Raw genomic sequence first — 23,791 nt, forward strand, 5'->3', positions numbered from 1 at the left:
CTAGTGAGGAAGCAGTAGAAATGCAGGTCAACCACTGTGGCTTGAAAATGACCCACGGAGGGCTTCCGTGGCGGTGCAGTGGTTGAGAGTCCGCCTGCCGATGCAGGGGACACGGGTTCGTGCCCCGGTCTGGAAAGATCCCACATGCCGCAGAGCGGCTGGGCCCGTGAGCCATGGCCGCTGAGCCTGCGCGTCCGGAGCCTGTGCTCCGCAACGGGAGAGGCCACAGCAGTGAGAGGCCCACGTACCGAAAAAAAAAAAACCCCAAAACGGAAAAATGACCCATGGAATTGGGGTGTCTAAACTTTGGGTTGCATGAAAGAATGATGAGACCAATACTCAGTACCTGAAATAAAAAGACAGCTGAATTTTTGGTTATTGTGGTAAGGGAAAGCTATGGCGGGCAGGAAGGCTTTCTGAGCAGAGCGGACTGCTGTCTCATACAGGAAGTGTGGAATTAGGATTGGTGGGCTTTCAGGAGGTGCTGACATCATCTGAAGCAGAGCGGTTATTCAAATAAGGTGCTTATCGACTGCTTGGCGCTCAGAGACATGTTTATTAGAGCATTGCTCATTGGCCAGAAGTGATGGGTTGTCATTTATGGGCTGGCTTGCAAAACCAGGTGGTTTACTGAGGCAAGGTGACGATTGAACAGGTTTAAGTTAGTTATTTTGGCTGTTGGTTTCCATGGCTACAAAGAAATGGATCTTTTCCTAGGACTGTGGTCATTTTTTTTTTTTTCCTGAAGTGGGATGGGAAGGTATCTAGAATTCAGAGCAGAGATGAGATCATCAGATTTAAACTGGACCCTTTTCAGGGAACTCTTTCAGAAAATACTTAGGAGAAGGTAAGAATAGGCCTGACCCCACAGAATGGGGCTGTTTTAACGAAGCAGATTCACAAACCAAAGAAAGACTTAGTTCCTCCTATCTTCTAAGGAGCCAAAGCCCATAGACTAGTCTTTCTCTGGTTATATGAGGACTCTAATGCCCAGTAATGTTACTGAATAGTCTAGAGCAAGGGTCAGTAAGCTTTATAAAGGATCCGGTGGTTAATATTTTAGGCTTTCGGGCCATGGGTTCTGTCTGCTGCAGCTACTCATCTCTTCCCTGGTACTGCCACAGTAGCCATATGCATCCTGTAAACAGATGGGTGTGACCAGACGTCATCTAGGGTAGCTGCGTTCGGCACACAGGCTAGTTTGCTGACCCTGGACTAGAACAAGGAATCTGTCAAGTGCATCTACCGTGAGGGATTCAAACACCAAAGTATCGGAACTCTTCTGACTGAGAGAGAGTATATAAATGCTAGATAGTTGCTGACTAGCTGACTTCTGATATCCTATCTGATTGGAGGTCATTGATTCTGGGCCAGGTTGGGATTCTCATTGAGAAATAGCTGGGATAGGGCAGGAGCTGGAGTAAAGACTGTGACTGAGTTTGGACCAAAAAAAAGCCTCCACTGTCCCATTTCTAATGGGCCTCAGGTGGTTCATTCTATAGTTGCCGCCCACTGCCACTACCCGCCCTGATACTCGCTGGTGCCTGCTACATGGCTAACAGTATTATATCTAAAGGTACTGCCAACTGTTCTCCTGGCAACTGTTATATCTACTCCAGCTAAAGAGATTTTTTTCCCTTTGAGAGCTCTGCCAGCTGGCATCAGAGGGCTTGGCTTTGAAGCATTTTTTAGCTTTTCTGGAGGCTAGAGGGTAAACCTGGTCCTTTTAGCTTCCTTTGTCAGGCTTCCCCAGGTCAAAGGGTGATTTTGAATGACAGTGTCTTAGGGGCCTTGACCACCCATTGTGAAGTAACCTTGGCACCTTCCTCCAGGGTGCCCAGGGATCTTCTTGAAAATAGGACATCCTTTGTCCTGCCGTGGTATTTCAGCATTTCTGGAAGTAGTCATCGAATTAGCCCACCATAGCGGACTATTCAGAAAAGCGCTTTTTAAAACTCCTTGATTATCCTTCCTGGGGGAAAAGCAATAGCTCATATAAGCAAATCTCCTGGCTGTGGCTTGTATGTCTTAAGGTTCTTTGTAAATCAGTACTCAGGGATGTACATGTGTGACAGTTCAGAGACCTTTCTGGAATTAATTGGACTCTACTATCACTTTCATCCATTCGAGGGTCAGGAAAATATAATATTTCAGACTCCAATTATATATACATTCCATGGAGAAACAAACTTTGTCTGTAGTGAAGAGAGTCTTCTGGTGCTTTTTGTTAAAGGGCCTATTCAGGGTTTCTTTTTTGCACGTGAAATCTAGCCATCACAGAAAAATAACTAAGGATAAAAATTTTAGGTACAGTACTAATTTTACTTTATAATGGTGTATAAAAAGTTATGGAGATTCCTTATGTCATCTTTATATAGTAATATCCAAATCAGAAATAAGATAAACATATATCTATTAGAAACAATAACAAGAGGTATAATTTTTTGGTTCTCTAACTTGTGACATTACTGAATGTTTTTGAAATTCATCGTTAAGACTTGATTAGAAAGAAGAGCAACACGATCTTGAAAGAGATGGATAATGAAAAACTATCTTTGTTAGATATTTAAATGAATATTATAGTTATAGTTGTTCAAATATTATGAAAGTGATATAAAACTAGGAAGAAAAACTAGATAGAATATTTTAGCCTGAAAAATACCCTGGTGTGTGCATGTGTGTGTATGTGTGTGTATGTGTGAATTTAATATATAGTATGGATAGTGTCACAAGTGGGAAATGAAAAGTTTGCTCAGTAAATGGGGCTTAGTCTTTTTGTTGAGTATATGAGTTAGGCTAAAGACAGAGTTGTTTTATATACATACACATATATTTACATATAGACCCTTCAAATATAGTAGCTTATTGGGAGATTTATTTCATCGCCACATAAAAGTTTCCTTGGTCTAGGCTTGTAGGACGTGGTACTCCTCAAGGTCATTCAGAGGTCTAGGTTCCTTCCATCTAGTTACTCCATCATCCTCTGGGACATTGTCCCTCTTCTGCATGGTTGAAGCTAGGTTTCCAGTGCATCCTCATTCCAGCTTGTGATGAAGGGCAAGGAGAGTAAATGTGGAGCAAGGGATTTCCTATTAAGCACATGACACAGAATACTATTGCACATATATTATTGGTACACATTCTGTAATGCAAATCTGGTCACATGGCCCTGTCTGCCTGTGTGAAAGGTTGGGAAATGTAGTCTCCAGCTCGATAACTGTGGGCTCAGCCAACTAAGGGGGAGAAAGAGCTCTAATGTTATCAGAAAAAGATTCCATACTGGAGAGTGTTAACAGTCTGGGCCACAGTAGTTTTATGAAAATAAAGCATCAAGTTAGATCCTCATCTTTTATTATATTTTGAATAATACCAGGTAGATGTATGGTCAAACCATGTGATAAGCATCGAAAGTTGTTAGCATAGCACCTGGCAAATGGTAATAACAATAAATGCCTTTTATGGATTATATCATTTGATCTTTACAATGACCCTATAAAAGAGACTGCAACTGATAGGACCGCAGTTGGTAAATGGACAAAGAAAATGGATCAAAGACAGTTCACAGAACAGAAAATACCAATGACTAATAAGGATTTTCATCTCTTTAATGTTATGATAAAAAAAGAGGTGTAAGTTTTAAGATGAGAAATCGTTTTCACTAATTACCTTAGGAAATGTTTTACAAAATATTCAGACTTGGGTAGGGTGGGTTGTAGAATAGAAACCGCCGAAGCCAGTGTATGTCAGGAGCCTTCGCACATGTTCATATTCTGTGATCCAGAACTTTCACTTTCAGGAGTCTTTACTAGGAAAGAAAATTAGAATGAGGACAAAGCATTACTTAAAATCATACATACATAAAATCAGAAACCGTGTAAATGTCTAAAAATGGGAGAATGACTCAATGGTTATCTATACAGAATGTAGTACTACACATGATTAAAATTGTTTATGATGCTGAGAATGTGGGATCCGGCCTCTGATGCAATGTTAAGTGAAAAAAATTAGGATTTAAAATGATCAGAAATTAGATTTAAATTATGGTTTTTAAAAAGCATAGAAAAGATCCTGGAAGTAGATCTGTTAAATGTTTCTGGGTGACCTCTGGTATTCTTTTACCACATCTTGGCTTCTTTATTAGCGTCTCGACACTTACTAATGAAAAAAGTTTATTTACTTATTCCTCCCTCTCCCCATTGGATGATCCGGGAATGAAGGTACATACATTGTCAGTAAGGTGTATAGCATAGCACCTGGCCCAGTGTAGGTAATACATATTGATTGGGTGATGTTGGATGATGGGCCTCGAGGTGACCTAATCTTTTTATTTTTCACCATGGACCAGCAATATTTATATAATCAGAAAAAGACAAATTTAAGTATGAGAAACAGTTTTATTTTATGATTTTCTTTAGTAATCAGCCTAGTTTTCTCATGGGTGAACGAGAAGCAGAAGTGACACAAATCTAGATTAAGGTGGAAGTAGAAAAAATTTCCTTTTTGCAATAGAGAAGATTCTGTCCATTATCCCATGTCCATTCCCTTGTGTGGCCTTGGGATTGTGTTATTCTGTCTCTTGGAAGTAGAGTAGTGCGGGGTTACGTGTGCGCGTATAGAAATAAAACGTACGCTGTCACGTTCTGTGGCTTAATACGATCTGCTCTCTTGGGTCTGCTGCAGGTAGCATTGGTTGGCTATCGTTGCGCAAAGAATACTAGATTTGAAGAAAAGTATTGAAATGGGAGATGAGTTCGTTTTTCCCTTTTCCTCCCACCTCGTCCCCTTAAGATATAACATTATTAATATGTTTTGTGATTGGGGACAATTTAAGTCTTTTAAAGCTGGGTCAAGTGAAACTTCCCACGTAATATTCGTCAGCATTCTCTTAAATGTGCCAGTGAGAAAGATTTGACAGAAAAAGTGGTATTAAAAAAATAGAATAGTTTCCTTCTGCCTTGAATGACATGGATATTGTAGCCATCCGTTTAAATGTTTGGAAATCGTTAAATCAGATTTTCTAATGACACAGCATATGGAGTAGAAAATTCTGGAAAGGTCAGCTGGAGGCTAATTTTCCAGACAGTAAATCACACACGTAGAATTGTGGCTGTCTAGAAACATGTTTTATGTTTATCACCAGTGTGTGTAAGATAATTTGAAAATAATTAGAAGCGTTCAGTAACAGCTACACAAAATAGAGCATTTCATTTAGAACAGTGCTGATAGAATAAAGGTGGAAGGAAGAAAATCCTGATAGAATGTAACTGATTTTTAGGGGGGCAATAGAAGTGAAAACTGCCTCAGAAAAGTGAGAGAGATGCCTGCAGACTTAAACCTGAGTGTAAGTACGTGAATTTGTCTTGGAGATGAGTAGCCACAGGAAGCAGGTATGTTTTCGCTTTGTGCACTTAGTTAAGTCCTGTTAACGAACACCACCAGGTGATAGGCATTTTCTGAACTGAAGAAGCCTGTGTGTGGCCTCTAACAAGTCAGGTTTAAGGAAAAGATGTCAGCGACTTAAGACCCAGGTCACATGACTCGGTCTGCTTGCCAGTCCTAGACGCTCTGGATCAGGTTTCAACTCCAGGCAGCCCTCCCAGCCATGTGGGTTTAGCCAAATCAGAAGCAAAACCACACTTCCGAAAATGTTGGGAGCCGCTCTCCGCTCACCGTGGGGCCTCTGGATCTGGAGCTGGGTTTCACATCGGAGCATATCGGCCGAATGGAATTCTAGCGTTTTGCTGTCATTTTGATGTTTTCCTCCAGTCTTCATCAGATCTACTGGGTACTTCCTGCGAGATGGGAGCTGGAGCTCTCACCATCTGTGTGAGTACAGGCCGCCTCTGTCTCCGTGGACACTGCCAGGGCCCAGGAGAGGCCTCTGCCCCCCCCCCCCCCACCCCGGACTTCTGAGGAGATGTTTGTGTGACTCTGTTTTTCCTTCTTGGGAGGTGGCGGGAGATTTGCTAACTTAAATTCCTATCTATTCAAATGGACATTAAGCAGTATTTGGGGTGGCATTCCGTATTTTTGTCCACTTTCCTTTTCCAAAAAAAGGTGAAGGAAGATGCGTGCCGAGTTGATTCAGTTAAGTGAACTTGATATCCTGTAGATCACTCTTGAGCGTTTCAGACTCTCTTGTTCTGAAAGAGTTAAATATAAGCTAAATTGTAGTTGTTGGCAATACCTTGTGCCTAGATTGAGAACAAATTAAAAGAACTAAAATAACCATTAATTTATTTGCTTCCGAGAAGATATATAGCATTTTTCTATTTCATATTCTTGTTTTCATTTAGTAATTTCTAGAATTTTTATTTCAGCGTGGTTGCTAAAAGTAATGGTGAAAGAGCTAAGTGGATAAATGAGTGTGAATCCTTCTGGAAACTTCTGGTTATAATGCAGTGGCGGCAATAAATAACACTGATGTAAAATCCATGGGGAAATGTGTATATTTCTAGGACTGAAATTCATGAATTTCAAAAGCAGTTCTGTTGGTGCTTACATGTAATCTTTTGCAATAACCGAATATATCTTCAATTATATAACTTACAGGATACTGTAATTAAATTTTTTATCTCAATATACAGAAAATGCATAAAGAAATCTCAAGTTGGTATTGTATTCCAAGGGGCATTTTTTTTTTGTCCCTGGAGGTACTAAATGAGAAATATCTTATTCTGTATTATTAACTGCTCCCTAGTGTTTCATCACATTTAGATCAGATCCTATTTATTAAGTTTCAGAATGAGCTGTATTTTGTTGTAGCTATGATGGCATCCTAAAATATCTAGAAATATCTGGGTAATTTTTGACACATAGGCCCTGAATGGCCACCAGATGGCGCGTTAGCCCCACAGGTTGAATCTTAGTAAAACTGCAGGGTGACTCCCTCATTTTCAGCTCAGAACATCTCAGCATCTTGTGTGCAAGTCTTCCCGACTCTTGTCTCTTTTCTGTTCAGCCCCGATGCTTGGGTGCTCGTAGCGTCCAGGTGTGCAGCTGGTGATCTTTTTATCACTCCAAAGAGCTTCCTTCAAAATCTGACTTTTCTATGTGGAAATACTGGGTTTTTAATTTTACTGCAGACACAGGTGTGCATTCTTTCAGCTTTATAAAAGAAATACTTTAGAGCTGGAAATGTGTAAAGATTGATCTACTTGTCCTGAGATTTGCAGACATCTGATTGATTGGATCTCTACTACTTGCCCTTGGCCTACATATATTGATCACTACCTTGACTAAAAAGCAGACTAGCCCATGTATGAAATTCCATCTTTTTCCTTAATTTATATCCAAAGCACATACAGAATTTCATTTAATGTTGACATAAAAATCATCCCATTTAAGAGATCATTCACTCCAATGGATGAGTACTTCTGAATCATTCTTACCCTTCGACTCCAGCTTGGCCTTTGATTGTGCTGTGTCCCAGTTTTACTATAGGAGGAAACACATTTTTAGGAATCGTAGCATAGTATTTCTGGAAAAAGAGCTATTGAAGAACAAAACACTTTATGTTTGTGGCAGAAAAGTGAGAACTAATTCACACATAAATGAATGCATAGGGGCTCCTATGCTTTTTTGAGTTTGGGACTTTTCTACTTAGACATATGTGTAGTAACTTGCTGAGTATCCTGCTACTGAAGATAGTCATTCTCCAGACAAAATAATCGAGTACCAGATATTTTTAGAGTGTGTGTATGGCTGTGTGTGTTTATGGATTCTTGAAGTGGGACAGACAGGTTTAAAGATTTTCATTTCCTACTTCCATTGACTAACCAACTTTCTCTTCCTCATTCCTTTTGTTTTTTTCTCTTTCCCAAATTGCTAGTGCTGTGAGTACAACTGCAGGGGACTCACAAATTTACTTACGTTACAAAGAAGAGGTAGGTTCTTTACTGTAACATACCTATTTTTCCTCAGTACATCACCCCCAGGCAGAACAGAAAACTTAAACTTGCCAACCGATGTTATCTTAGTCTCTTCTCGTGAATGACTCAAGCTTTCTCAGGTGAATCCTGAGTCTTTCTGATTCCCTGCCCCTCCAGCTGTTCTGTCCAAGGTGGTGTGTGGTCATTTTGAGGAGAGGTGGGCTGAGAATGGGGCGTTTGCATATTCTGGTGGACGAAGGAAGGGGAGCCTAGAGCGCTTATGTGTATGTTCTTATAGCATACTCTGAACGTCCTGCTGTGTGAGTGAGTTCAGGTAGCAAGTCTGTGACTGGTAAATTTGTGGATCAGTTCTCCTGGTATTGTCGGGACCCAGCGGGCCCCCTGTCCTGACTTAGCCCCAACTCTTGCTGGTGCTGGCAACAATTCCAGGGGTATCCCAGGCTTTGTAGCCTTTGTCCCTAACTTGGGCACCTCCTGGCCTTACCCTCTGGCACCATCAGCTACCTTACACATATCTCATGGTGTAGGCAGGTCACAGCACAGAAAGGCTCACACACCAAATCAAGATACTCTAGTCGCAGATTTATTGAATCAGCCTAAAACACAGCATGAAGCAAGGGGGAAAAAATAGGGGTAGGTTTACCTACTTAGAAGGGGTTTAAGTGGGACTGAAGGACCACACTCCCTGAATCCTGTGTTACGTAATATTCATCCTTCCTATCTTTCTTGCCATCAACCTTCCCTGATCATGGTGCATTTCATTTTTTTTTTTTTTGGGTGTGAACTTATTAGGTGAGCTCTTTAAAACACAATGAATCAGAGAGGTACTCTCTTGCTTTTTTTTTTAATTTATTTTTTTATATTTATTTTTGGCTGTGTTCGTTTCAGTGCGAGGGCTTTCTCTAGTTGTGGCAAGTGGGGGCCACTCTTTACCGCGGTGCTCGGGCCTCTCACTATCGCGGCCTCTCTTGTTGCGGAGCACAGGCTCCAGACGCGCAGGCTCAGTAGTTGTGGCTCACGGGCCCAGTTGCTCCGCGGCATGTGGGATCTTCCCGGACCAGGGCTCGAACCCGTGTCCCCTGCATTGGCAAGCGGATTCTCAACCACTGTGCCACCAGGGAAGTCCTGTGGCGCATTTCTGAAGACCAGTATTGAGCATGAGCTGGCTCAGCTGATGGAGTGCATCTGGAGCCAACACAGCTTGCTCTATCATCAGGGGCAAGTGTGCCTAGGTATAATTGTAGCTTGCTAAGACACTACTGACCAGCTATGGATTTTTATGTGCATATCTCAGGCAGAGAGCACATGGGGCCAGAATGGGTACAATCAATGGGCGACCCACTAAAGACATGAGTATTTGGTGTCTCATAAATGTTGGGTGCTTAACTTGGTTCTTCCATCTCTTCTTAATTATCGTTCATCTCTTCTTAATTATCTAGGTTGAATATATCTACCAGGCTATCCTATATCCTTACATGTTGTCAATACTTCGTTGTATCTGTTCTCCTTATTGTTTCTCTTGTTATCAATTTAACTGAACCAAACTTTCTTTAATACAACAAACAACATGTAAGGTCAAGTTTCAAGGCCATCACAATTATCCTTTTTGTGGTTTCTAGATTTTTGGTACCAGCTTCCTCCCACAAAGGCTATATTTAGGTTTCTTAAATGTCATGATGAATTTCTTAATTTTTTTAAATCCGTTTTTTATTGGGGTTTTAGAGAAACTTGGGCCTTGTTTGGAGCTTGGAGTACCTGAGCTTAAATCCTGGTTATGTTAGTTACTACACTCTGATCTTAGACGTTATTGAGCAGTGTGCTGTCTTGATAGTAGATTTTTGGGAGTATTTGACCATCTGTTCAACTTCTTGCCATAATTTGTCTGTCTGCCTTCTAGTAGGCAATAGTTTTGACAGAAGGGGTCATATCTTATTTGCATTACTTGCTTCTTGCTCAGGGCTAGGCAATAGTAGTTGTTCAATAAATGTTTGCACAGAACAGCTCAGTCATTCCCTAGGTTTTGCAGTGTCACCTGCTTGTATTTTATTTCTAAAAGGATTTTTGAAGACCTTCAAGAATCTAAAGGTATGTCTGCAAAGGCATTCTATCTTTTTGATGGTGCTTTTCGTGAAAATGGCACAATTTTCCATTTAGCAAAAATTAGCAGGATAATTATAAATATTTTGTACTTTTAATCATTTGAGTTTCCAACCGAATAGCACAGGAATTATTACTATAAAATTGCATATAGTCAAAAGATTCTGCACATCCATTCCATCTCAGATGACGTTTAGTCTGGTCAGGGCATAGCTTTCCCTCAGGTGGGCGTGTAATCTGCATGGATCAAGGTAATTAACGCTGGACGTCCCAACAGACAGATCCTGAAATCTCAGTAGCTCAAGGAGACAAAAATTAATTTGTAGATTACTCAGAGTCTGATGCAGGTTATCAGAATCTCTCTTCCATCTGGTGGCTGTGGTATCCAGGCTTCCTCCATTCTGTGATCTATTTGCTAGTTTAACATATTACCGTGTATGCCCTAGGTTACATCAGGGAAAGAAAGAAATGGAGGAGGCACACATGCTACTATCTGCCTCATTCTGGAGGTGACTCATTTCTCTTCTCATGGTTCATTGCTTTGAACTAGTCACGTGTTCCCACCTAAATGCCAAGGTAGTGGGGAAATGTGTAAACAAACACTGTCTCTGGCCATAACCTAACTTGCTCAAATCAAACAAAGAGAAGGACATATGTTCCATGATTACGGTAGCAGTCTGTCTCCCACTCCCCTACTGAATGTAAACAAGGAATTAAATACCCCAGATGCTGCTGGCAGGCATCTAATCTATGGATGGAGAGGGAAGGCAGCCTAAAGATCTGCCTTTAGTTAATTGATCAATAAATGGCAAAGTAGTGGTGACATTGACGAGCCATTGCATCTACCAACTTAGTCTTTCATTCCCCTGAACTCCTTTGTATTATTATAATGTGTTAATAAATGTCCTTTATTATTTTAGCTAGTTTGAGCTGAAATTTCAATTACTTGCGGTCCAAAACATCTTAACCGATATACCGCATCACGCAGTGGCTTACTGTTCTGTGGTTTGGGGAAGCTTGTCATGCATTAGAATGAGGCAGGATTTGAAGGCAGGAGGCAAGGCTTTGAGTCTTGGGTCAGCCAGTTCCTGGCTCTGTGACCTGGGGCAAGATGTTTAACCTCTCACTTCCTCATCTATCAAATGGGGACAATAGCAGCCTAAATTGTTTGAGATTGTTGTGAGAATCAAATCAAACACTAATGTGAAAATACGTTGTAAATTATAAAGCATCATAAAACACTACCTTTGTCATATGGCTCGCTACTTGCCTTAAGGTGGTTTCCTTAATACTATATCTGTTTTAAATAAAAAAAGGAACTCTATAATCTGAATGGAATGTTTATATTATTAGATTTAGACCAAATTTTAAGCAGGATTAAACATTTCATTTTGCCTTGCTTTCTTTTACAGTAAACCAATGATGAGATATTAGAAGACTAGATTAATAGTCAAAGGCATGTCTATCTGCTTCACATTTGAATTGTGTTGCAAGAAGAATTTTCATCTTTGCCATAGAGAATTCAAAAATCAAACAAATCGTCCATAACACAGGAATCGATGAGTGTTTAGAAGCTGAGTTGGGGGTAAAGTCACTTGTATCTAGGTGACTTATTCTACGGTTCATTTTTTTTGAAGCATGGTTGGTTGTGTGGATGGATTTAATTTTAATTCCTGTACAGATTTTGAGGAAGTTTTAGTGACAGTGCTGGAAAGTGCAAACCAGCATGAAGTAGCATATAAAGTGAAAGAATGAGGCAACTGAGGAGGGAGGACCATGCTAAAATGATAAGTTAGATTAATTCTGATCCATGTCTTAAAGCTGACTTAGGGAAACTAGATTTCAAAGACATAGAAGAAGCTTGCGTCCAGTAGTTTGTGAAACAGAGACCGTAAGAGAGCATATTTGAGCTGTTCTCTGTAACCACGAATTAGCAATGGTTTATGAAGAGGTACTGCAGCAAGCCATAGCGTAATTAAGTTTATATGTTATATAATTATATAACTAACAGGAAGTTTGGAGATTTAAAAAAATTTATCATCCAAAATGAGTGGTTTATGGGAAAATAATCTATATGATATTATTTTATGACAGCTCTAAATTATTATAGCTACTCCTTTAAGACTAAGTTTGGAGAATTGAGCATATCAGATAGTAAAATGACAGGAATTAAAACAGTTTAATAATGGCTAGCTGCTTGAAGGAAAAGAATTGCTGGATTTCTTCCTAACTCTTTAAAACTAGAGATGGATCAAAGATATAAATAGCAAAGTAAAATCATAAAAATACTAGAAGAACATGTGTGAATTTAAAAATTAATTTTGGATCGAGGAATGTGTTTCAAAGGAGACCCAAGCCGCAGGCCCTAAAGAAAAGGATGGGTAAAGTTTTCTGACAACCAAAATGTCTGCACAACCACAAGTATCATAAACAAATTAAAATGCCAAAAGAAAACTAGGACAGATATTTACAACACACATGACTAAACAAGATTCATTTTTTTTAATATACAAAAAAATTCCTATAAATCAGTAAGAAAAACTACCCAATTAAAATTAGGCAAAGCTTATGAATAGAAGTTTCAGACACAAATAAGAAACGTAGGTGCTAATAGACAAAATTGCTCAGTCTCATCCACAGTTAAATTTTGGCAAAATTTAAAATTTTTTCATGCTCGGGGATGATAGAATGGGAAACAGGCACTCTCACATGCTATCGATCAAGCTGTAAACCACGAAGCGTTTTTGTAGGGCAACGTGGTAATATGTATCCAAATTTATATAGTAACAAGTAAAATGAAAATTTATTTTGCTTTCATATATAAGTCTAGCGTCGAGACTACTCATTTAACTCTTGGAATTAGCGTAAAAAAAGTACGATTTATAAACCTGTTGATCTAACAATCTCACCTCTAGGAACTTATCTTACAGGTGTGTGTACAATTAACATAGAAATGTTTGCAAGAATGCTTATTGCGGAAATATTTGTAATATCAAGAACTATAAACCTAAACATTAGTAAATAAGATTGGTTAAGTCGATTATAGTGTCTTTATAATGTAATATTAACAGGTAGATGTGCTACTATGGAAAGACCTCCGAAATAGATTAAGTAGCAAAAGCAAGTGTAAGTATACAAATAGTTACATTTGCCTTTTTCAGCAGAGTATGCATATATATGCTTAATGATGCATACAAAATTTCTGCAAGAAAATATAAGAACTGTTGGAGCTGGGATAAGAAGACTTTTCAGGTTAAACTCCTGTATGTTGTTTGGGTTTTGATCAAGTGCATGTGTTACTTTTATTACATTTAAATTATTAAAAATAAAAGCTGCTCAGAGAGTAGGGAATGGTAGCTCTGGAAGAAACAGATTGGTTTATAATCATAAAGGCAATGATTATTAAATTTGAATGTGTACAGTACTCTTACAGATATATATTGAAATATATAAATTACTTGAGAAATTGTCTAATATGTGAAAGGAAGTGTACTTTCCCTGTAAATTTCATAAAGCAGACCTAGAGCTGGGTAGAAGGTAGTGATGCAGTGTCAAACCAGTAGAAAGAAGCATCTAAAGATTGTCTAAAAATTGAGCTGGTTGCCTTATGAGGTGGTCAGTGCCCCATCACTAAAAGTAAGAAAAGGAAAGCTGAGTGGTCATGGGTCGACTAGTCATAGCCGTTCCACGATGGAATTAGAGTTAATGAGGTGAGATACCCTAGAAGTGTTCAAGGATTCTGTGAGCCATTGCGTATGTCCCAGAATTTGTAGTTCTCAGCCAATTATATGTTTTCATTTGTTAGGCTGTTGGGAGTTTAGCATAAACACTCCCCTCCCCCATCCTCCCTTCATTAGGGCCTCCTTTGTAAGAACGATGGGATGATTAGCCTAAGCTGAAGGCAAGATTCCATGATTTTAAGAATACAAAACTAGGTCCCTAGGGATGGGGTGAGGGTAAGTAACGTTTGAATTAGTCTCATTAGCTGTAAAAACAGATTTTCTAAATGAAGGAATTAGAGAGTATTACTACAGGCTTGCTAAATTTTTACTCCATTTCACTGTATGAAAAATGTATGTCACTTAAAATTATACAGTGGAACTCAGTCAAATAGTGTTCATTCTAGGAAAAGTGTAGAGAGTAGAAAAGGTATGCTGGAAGTAAAACAGTTCAAAGAGAATTTTGATATAAAATCGTCTTAGCAATTAATTTGCTTTTGGTCTTAATTTCCAGCCATTCTTTTAATACTGAAGAAACTAGTTTTAGTCAAAATGTAACTAAGTCGTCTCGTAGAAATGTTTATTTCTGTGGTTTACACTGTAAGTAAATCACGTCAGCCTGCAAGTACTTACGTGCAGCATTAGTTTTAAGCTCATTTGGCTTTTCTGAAGCTATGCCTTTTAGAATCTTTTGTTTTAACACTCTAGTTCTTACTGTATTAGGTCATTGACCTTAAATGAGTCTTTCTTTTGAAAAAACGTCCTTCTGTTTCTGACTTCACATTTTGCTGAACTTGTTGAGAACCAATGGCCTTTCCAGGAGTATTTTTCAAATTTGATGACAGCCTCTCTTCCATTTAAATCCTCCTTGACTCTATTAAGACTGCCGGCAATGATGAAGGTTCAACACTAGTGGCTTTAAGAGCTTGTACCCCTTTTCCCAAAATAACCAAGGGATTCTAAGCACACGGACGTTTCTGTGCTTTCAGGTTTTTATACATTGGTATAGCAGCAGTCACTTAATAGGGAGCCACCCCAGAATTTACCTATTTCATCTAGAATTATTGAAGATGGACAAAGTGTGCAGTTATAATGAAGAATGTGGAATGTTTCTAAAAGCAAATTATTATTCAGTGTATTCTTTCTACTGACGGTCTGGCAGGAAATTACCAAGCACTACTTGACTTTCTGTTTTTTTAAACTGGTCTTTGAGATGTAATTTACATACCATAAAATACGCATTGAAAATGTACAATATAATTTTTAGTAAATTTACCAGTTGCGCAAACAGCACTACAGTGTAGTTCTAGAACATTCTGTCACTTCAGTAAGATCCCTTGTGCCCATTTACAGTTAGTTCCCACTTGCACCACCACCCCCAACCATAGACAGCCACAAATTTACTTTATATTTCTATACATTTGCCTTTTTTTTGGACTTTTGCTATAAATGGACTCATACAATATATGTTCTGTGGCGACTAGCTTCTTTACTAGCATAATATTTTTGAGGTTCATCAAAAATATGTATCAGTTTTCATTGCTTTTTATTATAATAGAATACCATTCTTTTATATGCTGTATCACATTTTATCCATTCACTAGTTGATGGACATTTGGTTGGTTTTCAGTTTTGACTATTGTGAATAATGCTGCTATGAACATTCGTATCCAAGTCTCTGTGTGAACTTGTATCTTCATTTCTCTTAGGTAGGTACCTAGGAGTGGAATTGCTGGATCATAGGGTAAATCTATGTTTTTTTTAAAAACTGCCAAACTGTTGTCCAAAATGATTGCACCACTTTACATCCCCGTCATGGATGTATGAGAGTTCCAGGTTCTCCATATCCTTGCCAGCCGATGGTCTTGTCAGACCTTTTTTTTTTTTTTTTTTTACTGTAGCCCATCTGAAGTTGTAGTGCTATCTCAGTTTCTGAAAGACTAATGATGTTGGGCTTATTTTCATATGCATATTATCCATTTGTATATCATCTTTGGTTAAAATGTTCATATCTTTTGCCCATTTCTTTATTGAGTTTTTTGTTCTTATTGAGTTGTAGGGTTTTTTTTTTTATATATATATTCTGGATGTACGTTCATTTTCAGATACATGAACCCGCTGGGTGTGGGGTTTTGTCCTGTCTTCTAAATCAGTTCAGCCCAAACCCAAGCTGCTGGTTTTCAGGGCTCTACCAGCCCAGCCTGGAGGGCGGAGGGATTGGAAGCAGGCCCAGGCAGCGTGTCACAAGCTCACACGATTCTCAACTAAACTTCATGAGTTTTTCATCAATAAGTGTTTCTCAATGTTTTTTGCCTTCAGTCAGTTTCCAAAGCTCTGAAACGGTCGTTTTGACAATTTTGTCCAGTCTCTGTATTGTTTCTTGAGGAGAGGATTTGCAGACCTTTTATTCTACCGTCACTGGAAGTCAGCAGTAGGTCCTGAGTTCTTTTATATAGAGAATGTAGCTTTTTATAATAACCTTTTAATTTTTCTTGGTATAATAGTGATATATGTCTAACGTATAAAATTATGAAATACAAATAAGAGGAGAAAATAAGAATCATCTAAGATTCCATAACCCAGAAACATGTACTATATATATTTGCTTATATTCTATAGTTCTTTCTATGAGCATATAAAGTTATAAAATGAGATTATACTTGACCTTAATTTCATAGCCTTCTTTTTTTTCCCAATTAACAGTATATTGTGACTATCTTGAGTTCCCATTTGCATAAGACACGAGTCATGCACACTGTTACCTCCCCTGCTCCCCTGTTTGGAGACCTGGCTAGAGGCAGGACGGCCTAGAGGAGGATGAGTACAGCGTTTCTTGGATGTTGCCAAATTGCCCTCCAGATATGAACCAATTTACGTTCCACCTCTTTTCTTCTTACCAACATTTTCTTTTAAGGAAAATTTCCATGAGTTAGAAGGGATGACAAGTGGTATCACATTATTGTTTTTGCCTATCTTTGATTACTAGGAACTTCACCACCTTCTGAGAAAATCTATTCCATCTTTAGAAGTGACCATTATCTCTTTATACGTCTTAAAATCTGTCTCCAGATAAATACCATTCACTTTCTGGTTTTGTCCTCTGAATCACATGGCAGCTTTTCTAAAATCTGGAAATGTTTTAACCCGAGTCTTCTCTTTTGAGTGTAATTGTGCCAGGTTCTTCATTCCATCCTCGCATAACATGGTTATACTTTAAAATTTTTACTTTATTTTTACTTAATTTTCTTAAATTAAAAATTTGAATTTCCTTTTAAAATTTCTTTGCCAGTCCTTTCATCAGAGTCTCCTCAGTCTTCTATTAATTGGTTAAAATTTGTGCGCTGGTAGTTTTCTCAAGGAAGGTTCATGTGTACAGTATTCTCTTAGCCTATTATTCAAGCTGTAGCTTTTACAGTTGGAGGACAGCTTGATTGGTTAATAAATTCGGCTCATGTGTTCTTAACTATCTTGTGAGCCTTATTCCATTGTCTTCCTATGTTAAACACTGCAGTCGGTAAATTTGAGGCCACTCATGTTTTCTTTCCTCATTATGACATACTTTTTGCCTGGCTGCCCAAAGGATTATTTCTTTATTGGTAGTCTAATAATTTCCTTAGAATGTATCTTTGTGTAGACTGTTCTGGGTATGTTGTGCCATTTCAATTTGTAGATTCAAGGCTTCTATTTAAAGAAAGTTTTTGTGAATTTCATCTTTACATATTCTACTTCACTGAATATTCTACTCCAAGATATTATTTGGTTTTCTTCTTTGGGGACTTGAATAACACATATATTGGAGCTCACTTAACTGCTTTCTGTAGCTATCACCTCCTTGTGATTTTGAAAAATGTTTGATTGTGTCTACTTTCTCATTTATGTCTTCCATGTCCCTTACTGGGCTGTCCGTGGTTTCTGTTCTCCTTTGTGCTCATCAGAATTGAGGCTTCACTTCTGAAAATGTTCTGTCTTTTCCTCTCCTTCCATTGCTGATTTCTGCCGGTCTCCATTTCACTTTCTCCTTTTGACGATTATCTCTCCCCTATATTTCTGTGTTTCTGCTTTGTGGTATCCTTTCATCATTGTGATCGATTCATTAACTTCTTAAAAAGTTGTGGTAAAATACATGTAACATAAAATTTACCATTTTAACTATTTTTAGGCTTACAGTTTAGTGACATTCGTACATTCACAGTGTTGTGTGACCATTACCATTATCCATTTCCAGAACTTTTTCCTCATCTCCAACTCTGTACCCGTTAAAAAATAACTCCCCGTTACCCCCCTCCCTCCAGCCCCTGGAACCATTGTTCTGCCTTCTGTCTCTATGAGTTTGCCTATTCTAGGTATCTCATATAAATAGAATCATACAATTTTGGGGTTTTTTGTGTATCTGGCTTATTTTACTTTGCATAATATTTTCAAGGTTCATCTATGTTATATCATGGTATGAGAATTTCATTCCTTTATGAGAATGAATAGTATTATGTTGTGTGTATATATATATATATATATATATATACATACCACATTTTGTTTATTCATCTGTTGATGGGCACCTGGGTTGTTTCTACTTTTTGACTACTGTGAATAAAGCTGCTATGAACATTGGTGTACAGATACCTTTTTGAATTCCTGATTTTCGGGTACATACTCAGAAGTGTAATTGATGGATCATACGGTAATTCTATTTTTAAACTTTTTGAGGAACCACCTGTTTGCCATAGTGCTGTATCATTTTACATCATCACCAGCAATACATAAGGGTTCCAATTTTTCCACATCCTATCCAGCACTTTCTGATTTTTTTTTATAATAACTATCTTAATGGGTGTGAAGTGTATCTAATTGTGGTCCTGATTTGCATACCCTTAATGACTAGTGAAATTGAGCATCTTTTTGTTTGCTTATTAGCCATTCGTATATCTTCTTTGGAGAAGCGTCTATTCATTTCTGAAATGGGTTTTGTCGTAGTTATTGAGTTGTAGGAGTTCTTAAACATATTCTGGATCTTAAACCTATATCAGGTATATGACTTGCAAATCCTTTCTCCTGTTCTATGCATTGTCTTTTCACTCTGTTGATAATCTCTGTTGACGCGCAGAAGTTTTTCATTTTAATGAAATACGGTTTATCTTTGTCATTGTGGCATGTGTTTTTGGTATCACTTCCTTCTTAACTTTCCTTAGTTATTTTTGTTAGGCTAAGTTACAGTTTTCATTTGTTTCCTGGCAGCATTTTTCTAATGAGTTATTTCAAGAAAGTCGTGGTGCTCTTTTATACTTCAAAAGAAATACTGTCTCTGTCTAGTTGCTGGCTGTGTTCCTTTTTTCTTACTCACATTTCAATGAGATGGCTTTTTGTGGTGTCAGTATCAAGAGACGTTCCTGTGAGGTATAGTGATGAGAGGCCAAGGTAGCTTTTCAAGTTTTACAGCCCTGGAACTCCCTGCTCTGTTGCTACCAAAGGACTGTTCTCTTAATTGTGGCCCTTCTGTTTGCCCATCTCTCCTCCTTCTCTCAGAAGCTCGCCTGGGTCAGTAACGCTCTACTGCCTTTTCTTCAAAAACTTGCCCTCCCAGGTCATGAACTCACTATTAGGTGGTGGATTCTTCTGGTGCTTCCTGATATCTGCCTCTTGGGGTCCCTTGCAGGTACTTTATGTACCTTCTTTCTCTTCTTCCTCTAAGCAGTTGAGCCCTGTTCAGCTCCTTGTCAAAGTGTGCTCTATCTCGGGCTTCCCTGGTGGCGTAGTGGTTGAGAGTCCGCCTGCCAATGCAGGGGACACGGGTTCGTGCCCTGGTCCAGGAGGATCCCACATGCCGCGGAGCGGCTGGGTCCGTGAGCCGTGGCCACTGAGCCTGCACGTCCGGAGCCTGTGCTCCGCAATGGGAGAGGCCACAACAGTGAGAGGCCCGCGTACAGCAAAAAACAAACAAACAAACAAAAGTGTGCTCTATCTTTAAAATAATAAATATTTGTAGGAGATTTTAAACAACATCCACTGCTGGGTCCCTAGTGACTCTCTCCAGACCCCTCATAGTACTGGTGTGACGTCTGCCGTAAGTGTCCTGCCCCGTCTTTACCTTTAGCAGCCATAATACACAAATCGGAGTTCATAGCTTTTCTGTCTTCTGTTGATTTACTTTCATCTTCTTAATCTGAAAGATTAATAGGTGATAGATTCACAAGATTTTTATTGGATTTGTTTTTAATACTTTCTTTAACATTTCAGTAATACCAGGTAACATAAGGACTCTTTAATAAATGTTTTCTAATCTAAGTGGTGGAAATTAGTTGAACTTATTTGTGAGATAGTCAGTGATCCGAGATATTTTAAGTATATGTTTATTTGGATAGAGAATTTACATCTTAATTAAACCTAACTTTTCTATGCATGTCTAAAGATCCTTAGATCTTAACTTTTCAGATCATAGACCTCTGAGAATATGTTTTCTCAGAGTGAACCAGCTATACATATATCCCCATATCTCTTCCCTCTTGCGTCTCCCTCCCACCCTCCCTATCCCACCCCTCTAGGTGGTCACAAAGCACCGAGCTGATCTCCCTGTGCTATGCGGCTGCTTCCTACTAGCGATCTATTTTACATTTGGTAGTGTATATATGTCCATGCCACTCTCTCACTTCGTCCCAGCTTACCCTTCCCCCCTCCCCGTGTCCTCAAATCCATTCTCTACATCTGCGTCTTTATTCCTGTCCTGCCCCTAGGTTCTTCAGAATCTTTTTTTTTTTTTTTAGGTTCCATATATATGTGTTAGCATACGGTATTTGTCTCTCTTTCTGACTTAGTTCACTCTGTATGACAGACTCTAGGTCCATCCACCTCACTAGAAATAACTCAATTTCGTTTCTTTTTATGGCTGAGTAATATTCCATTGTATATATGTGCCACATCTTCTTTATCCATTCATCTGTCGATGGGCACTTAGGTTGCTTCCACGTCCTGGCTATTGTAAATAGAGCTGCAATAAACATTGTGATACGTTTCATGTAGTTTTAAGGACTCATGATCCTTGGATTTCAGGTTAAGAAACATTGTTTGGATCTACACTACACGCTGATAATATATGCTCTAAAGCATAACTAGTAAGGATAACTAATAAGAAATCCAGAAAATTCTTTGGGCTTTTAAAATTAATGAGCTAGATTTGGAAAAATTGAGTTATAGAAAGTTTCTGATTTTCTTGACTTAACGATACATTTAGTAAATACTTGTTGACATTCTAACAGAGCATTATTTGAAACTGATTTTTTTTCATCTCATGTAAAAGAAGCCCATAGATAGGTATTCCAGGTGGATTCTGTGATGTCATCATGATGCAAGTCTCTCTCTCTCTTTTTTTTTTTTTTCTATTTTATTGTCCTTAGAGCTTAGCTTCTAGCTTCTGGGTTGCTGTGTAGTCACAGGATGGCTATCAGGCATTGCAGCTGTGATCTAAGCAGAAAACAGGGGTATTGGAAAAAGACTGAGTTGGCCTCCCTTTTAAGGAGTCTTTCTGGTGGTCCTGTTAACAACTTCTGTTTATATCTCATTGGCCAAACTTAGATATGTGATCATCCATGTCTACAAACATATGCTGCTACAGAGAAGATGGGGTATATTTTAACTGGGCAATTTGCTCCCCACCCTCTCCAACAAAATCAGAGTTCTGTCAAGAGAAAAGAGAGAAATTACCCATCAATAGGCAACTGTAAGCTCTGTCACAGTGTCCTTTTAAAGAATTGGTTACCACAGAGAAATTCTTAGTGTTTTTCAGCATTGACTGTCTTCTGGTTGTATAATAGATGCTTTTACATATCTTCTACGTTATCTTATTAAACTCTCATAACACTTCAAAGTAGGTAGTGTTATTGTAGCTCAACAGATGAGGACCCAGCGTTGTTGTAGATGAAAACCTGTATAAGGTCAGCAGGCTGAATGTGAGGGGCATCTGGCTGCAGTATTGTCCTCCTGGGGATACATAAGCTTGACTTAGCTCTTGTGGCTGGACAGAGAGCATGGGTCATCCTTCTTTAGGGGTGCATTTGCCCCCCTCCTAAGCTCACACTCAACCAAAGAGGCTGACATTCCCAGGGAAAATACCCAGTGGCATAACCGTGTGGTTTAAACCCAGGTACCCTAATTTCCGGCAGAGTGCTTTCCCAGTGATGCAACCCTGTCCAAGCTGATAGGATGGTCCACGTCTCTGTGTAAGAATATCCCCACAGTTGTTATTGTTAATCTTTAAATCGCAATTTGAAGAGAACATATTCCTTTCCCTCCTAATTCTGCTTTCAAAAAATGGTATTACTCTTTCTTAGGCATGGAATCTCTTTGAGAGGTCTCTATTCCCCCCCCCCCTTTTTTTTTTTTTTGCGGTACGCGGGCCTCTCACTGCTGTGGCCTCTCCCGTTGCGGAGCACAGGCTCCGGAGGCGCAGACTCAGCAGTCATGGCTCACGGGCCCAGCCACTCCGTGGCATGTGGGATCTTCCTGGACCGGGGCACGAACCCGTGTCCCCTGCATCGGCAGGCGGACTCTCAGCCACTGCGCCACCAGGGAAGCCCTCCCCAATTTTTTATGTTATTACTTTATTAAAGTATAGTTAATTTACAATATTGCATTAGATTCAGATGTATAGCGTAGTGATTCAGTTTTCTTTTTGCAGATTATATTCCATTATAGGTTATTACAAGATATTGAATATAATTCCCTATGCTATACAGTAAATCCCTGTTCCTTATGTATATTAAGTATAGTAGTTTGTATCTGTTAATCCCATACTCCTAATTTGTCCCCCTCCCCCCATGCTCCCTCTCCCCTTTGGTAACCGTAAGTTTGTTCTCTATGTCTGAGTCTGTTTCTCTTTTGTAAATAAGTTCACTTGTATCATTTTTTAGATTCCATTTATAAATGTTATCACATAATATTTGTATTTGTCTGACTTCTTAGTATGTTAATCTTTAGGTCCAACCATGTTGCTGCAAATGACAATATTTCATTCTTTCTATAGCTGAGTAATATTCCGTGGTGTATATATATACCACATCTTTATGTATTCATCTGTTGATGGACAATTAGGTTGCCTCCATGTCTTGGCTATTGTAAATAGTGCTGCTATGAACATAGGAGTGCATGTATCTTTTCAAATTAAAGTTTTCATCTTTTCCAGATATATGCCCAGGAGTGGGATTGCTGGATCATGTGGTAACTCTATTTTTAATTTTTTAAGAAACCTCCACACTGTTCTCCATAATGACTACACCAATTTATTTTCCCACCAACAGTGTGGAAGGGTTTCCTTTTTTCCACACGCTCTCCAGCATTTATTATTTGTAGACTTTTTGATGATGGCCATTCTAACTGGTGTGAGGTGATACCTTATTGTAGTTTAGATGTGCATTTCTCTAATAATTAGCTATGTGGAACATCTTTTCATGTGCCTGTTGGCCATCTGTATGTTGTCTTTGGAGAAGTGTCTTTTTAGGTCTTCTGCTCATTTGATTGTTGTTTTTTCGATATTGAGCTGTATGAGCTGTTTGTATATTTTGGAAATTAAGCCCTTGTTGTTATTGTTTACAGACATTTTCTCACATTCTGTGGGTTGTCTTTTTGTTTATGGTTTCCATGGCTGTGCAAAACCTTTTAAGTTTAATAAAGTCACTCTCGTTTATTTTTGCTTTTGTGTCTTTTGCCTTGGAAAACTGATCTAAAAAAGTATTTCTGCAATTAATGTCAGAGAACATTTTGCCTGTGTTCTCTTCCAGGAGTTTTATGGTGCCATGTCTTAAGTCTTTAAGCCATTTTGAATTGATTTTTGTGTATGGCATGAGGGAACATTCTAGCTTCATTGATTTACATGTGTCTATCCAGCTTTTCCAACACCACTTGCTGAAGAGACTATCTTCTGATGTTTCACTGTTAGTGTAATGAAACATAACAGATTTCTGTATATTAATCTTATATCCTACTACCTTGCTGCATTATTAGTTCTAATAGTTTTTGTGGAGACTTTAGATTTCTCAATATAGAGTGTCATGTCATCTGCAAATAGTAAGTTTTATCCCTTCCCTTAGAATTTGGATA

The 23,791-nt window shown here is 38.7% G+C and overlaps 1 protein-coding gene across 3 annotated transcripts in view; it reads left to right on the forward strand.

Moving 5' to 3' along the window:
• Positions 1-5,515: 5,515 nt before the first annotated feature.
• The window catches only part of FAM13A (family with sequence similarity 13 member A), a 334,757-nt gene continuing 316,481 nt past the window's right edge, over positions 5,516-23,791 (forward strand). For all 3 annotated transcript variants that reach the window (XR_002174625.3, XM_019926412.3, XM_019926414.3), the window contains exon 1: positions 5,516-5,826. Coding sequence is in view for 2 of the 3 variants with exons in the window: in XM_019926412.3 (XP_019781971.2) it covers positions 5,800-5,826 (27 nt within the window). In the remaining variant the exon portion in view is untranslated. The remainder of the gene's footprint in view (positions 5,827-23,791) is intronic.

Source organism: Tursiops truncatus, chromosome 5 (assembly GCF_011762595.2).
Source record: "Tursiops truncatus isolate mTurTru1 chromosome 5, mTurTru1.mat.Y, whole genome shotgun sequence".
Taxonomy (NCBI): domain Eukaryota; kingdom Metazoa; phylum Chordata; class Mammalia; order Artiodactyla; family Delphinidae; genus Tursiops; species Tursiops truncatus.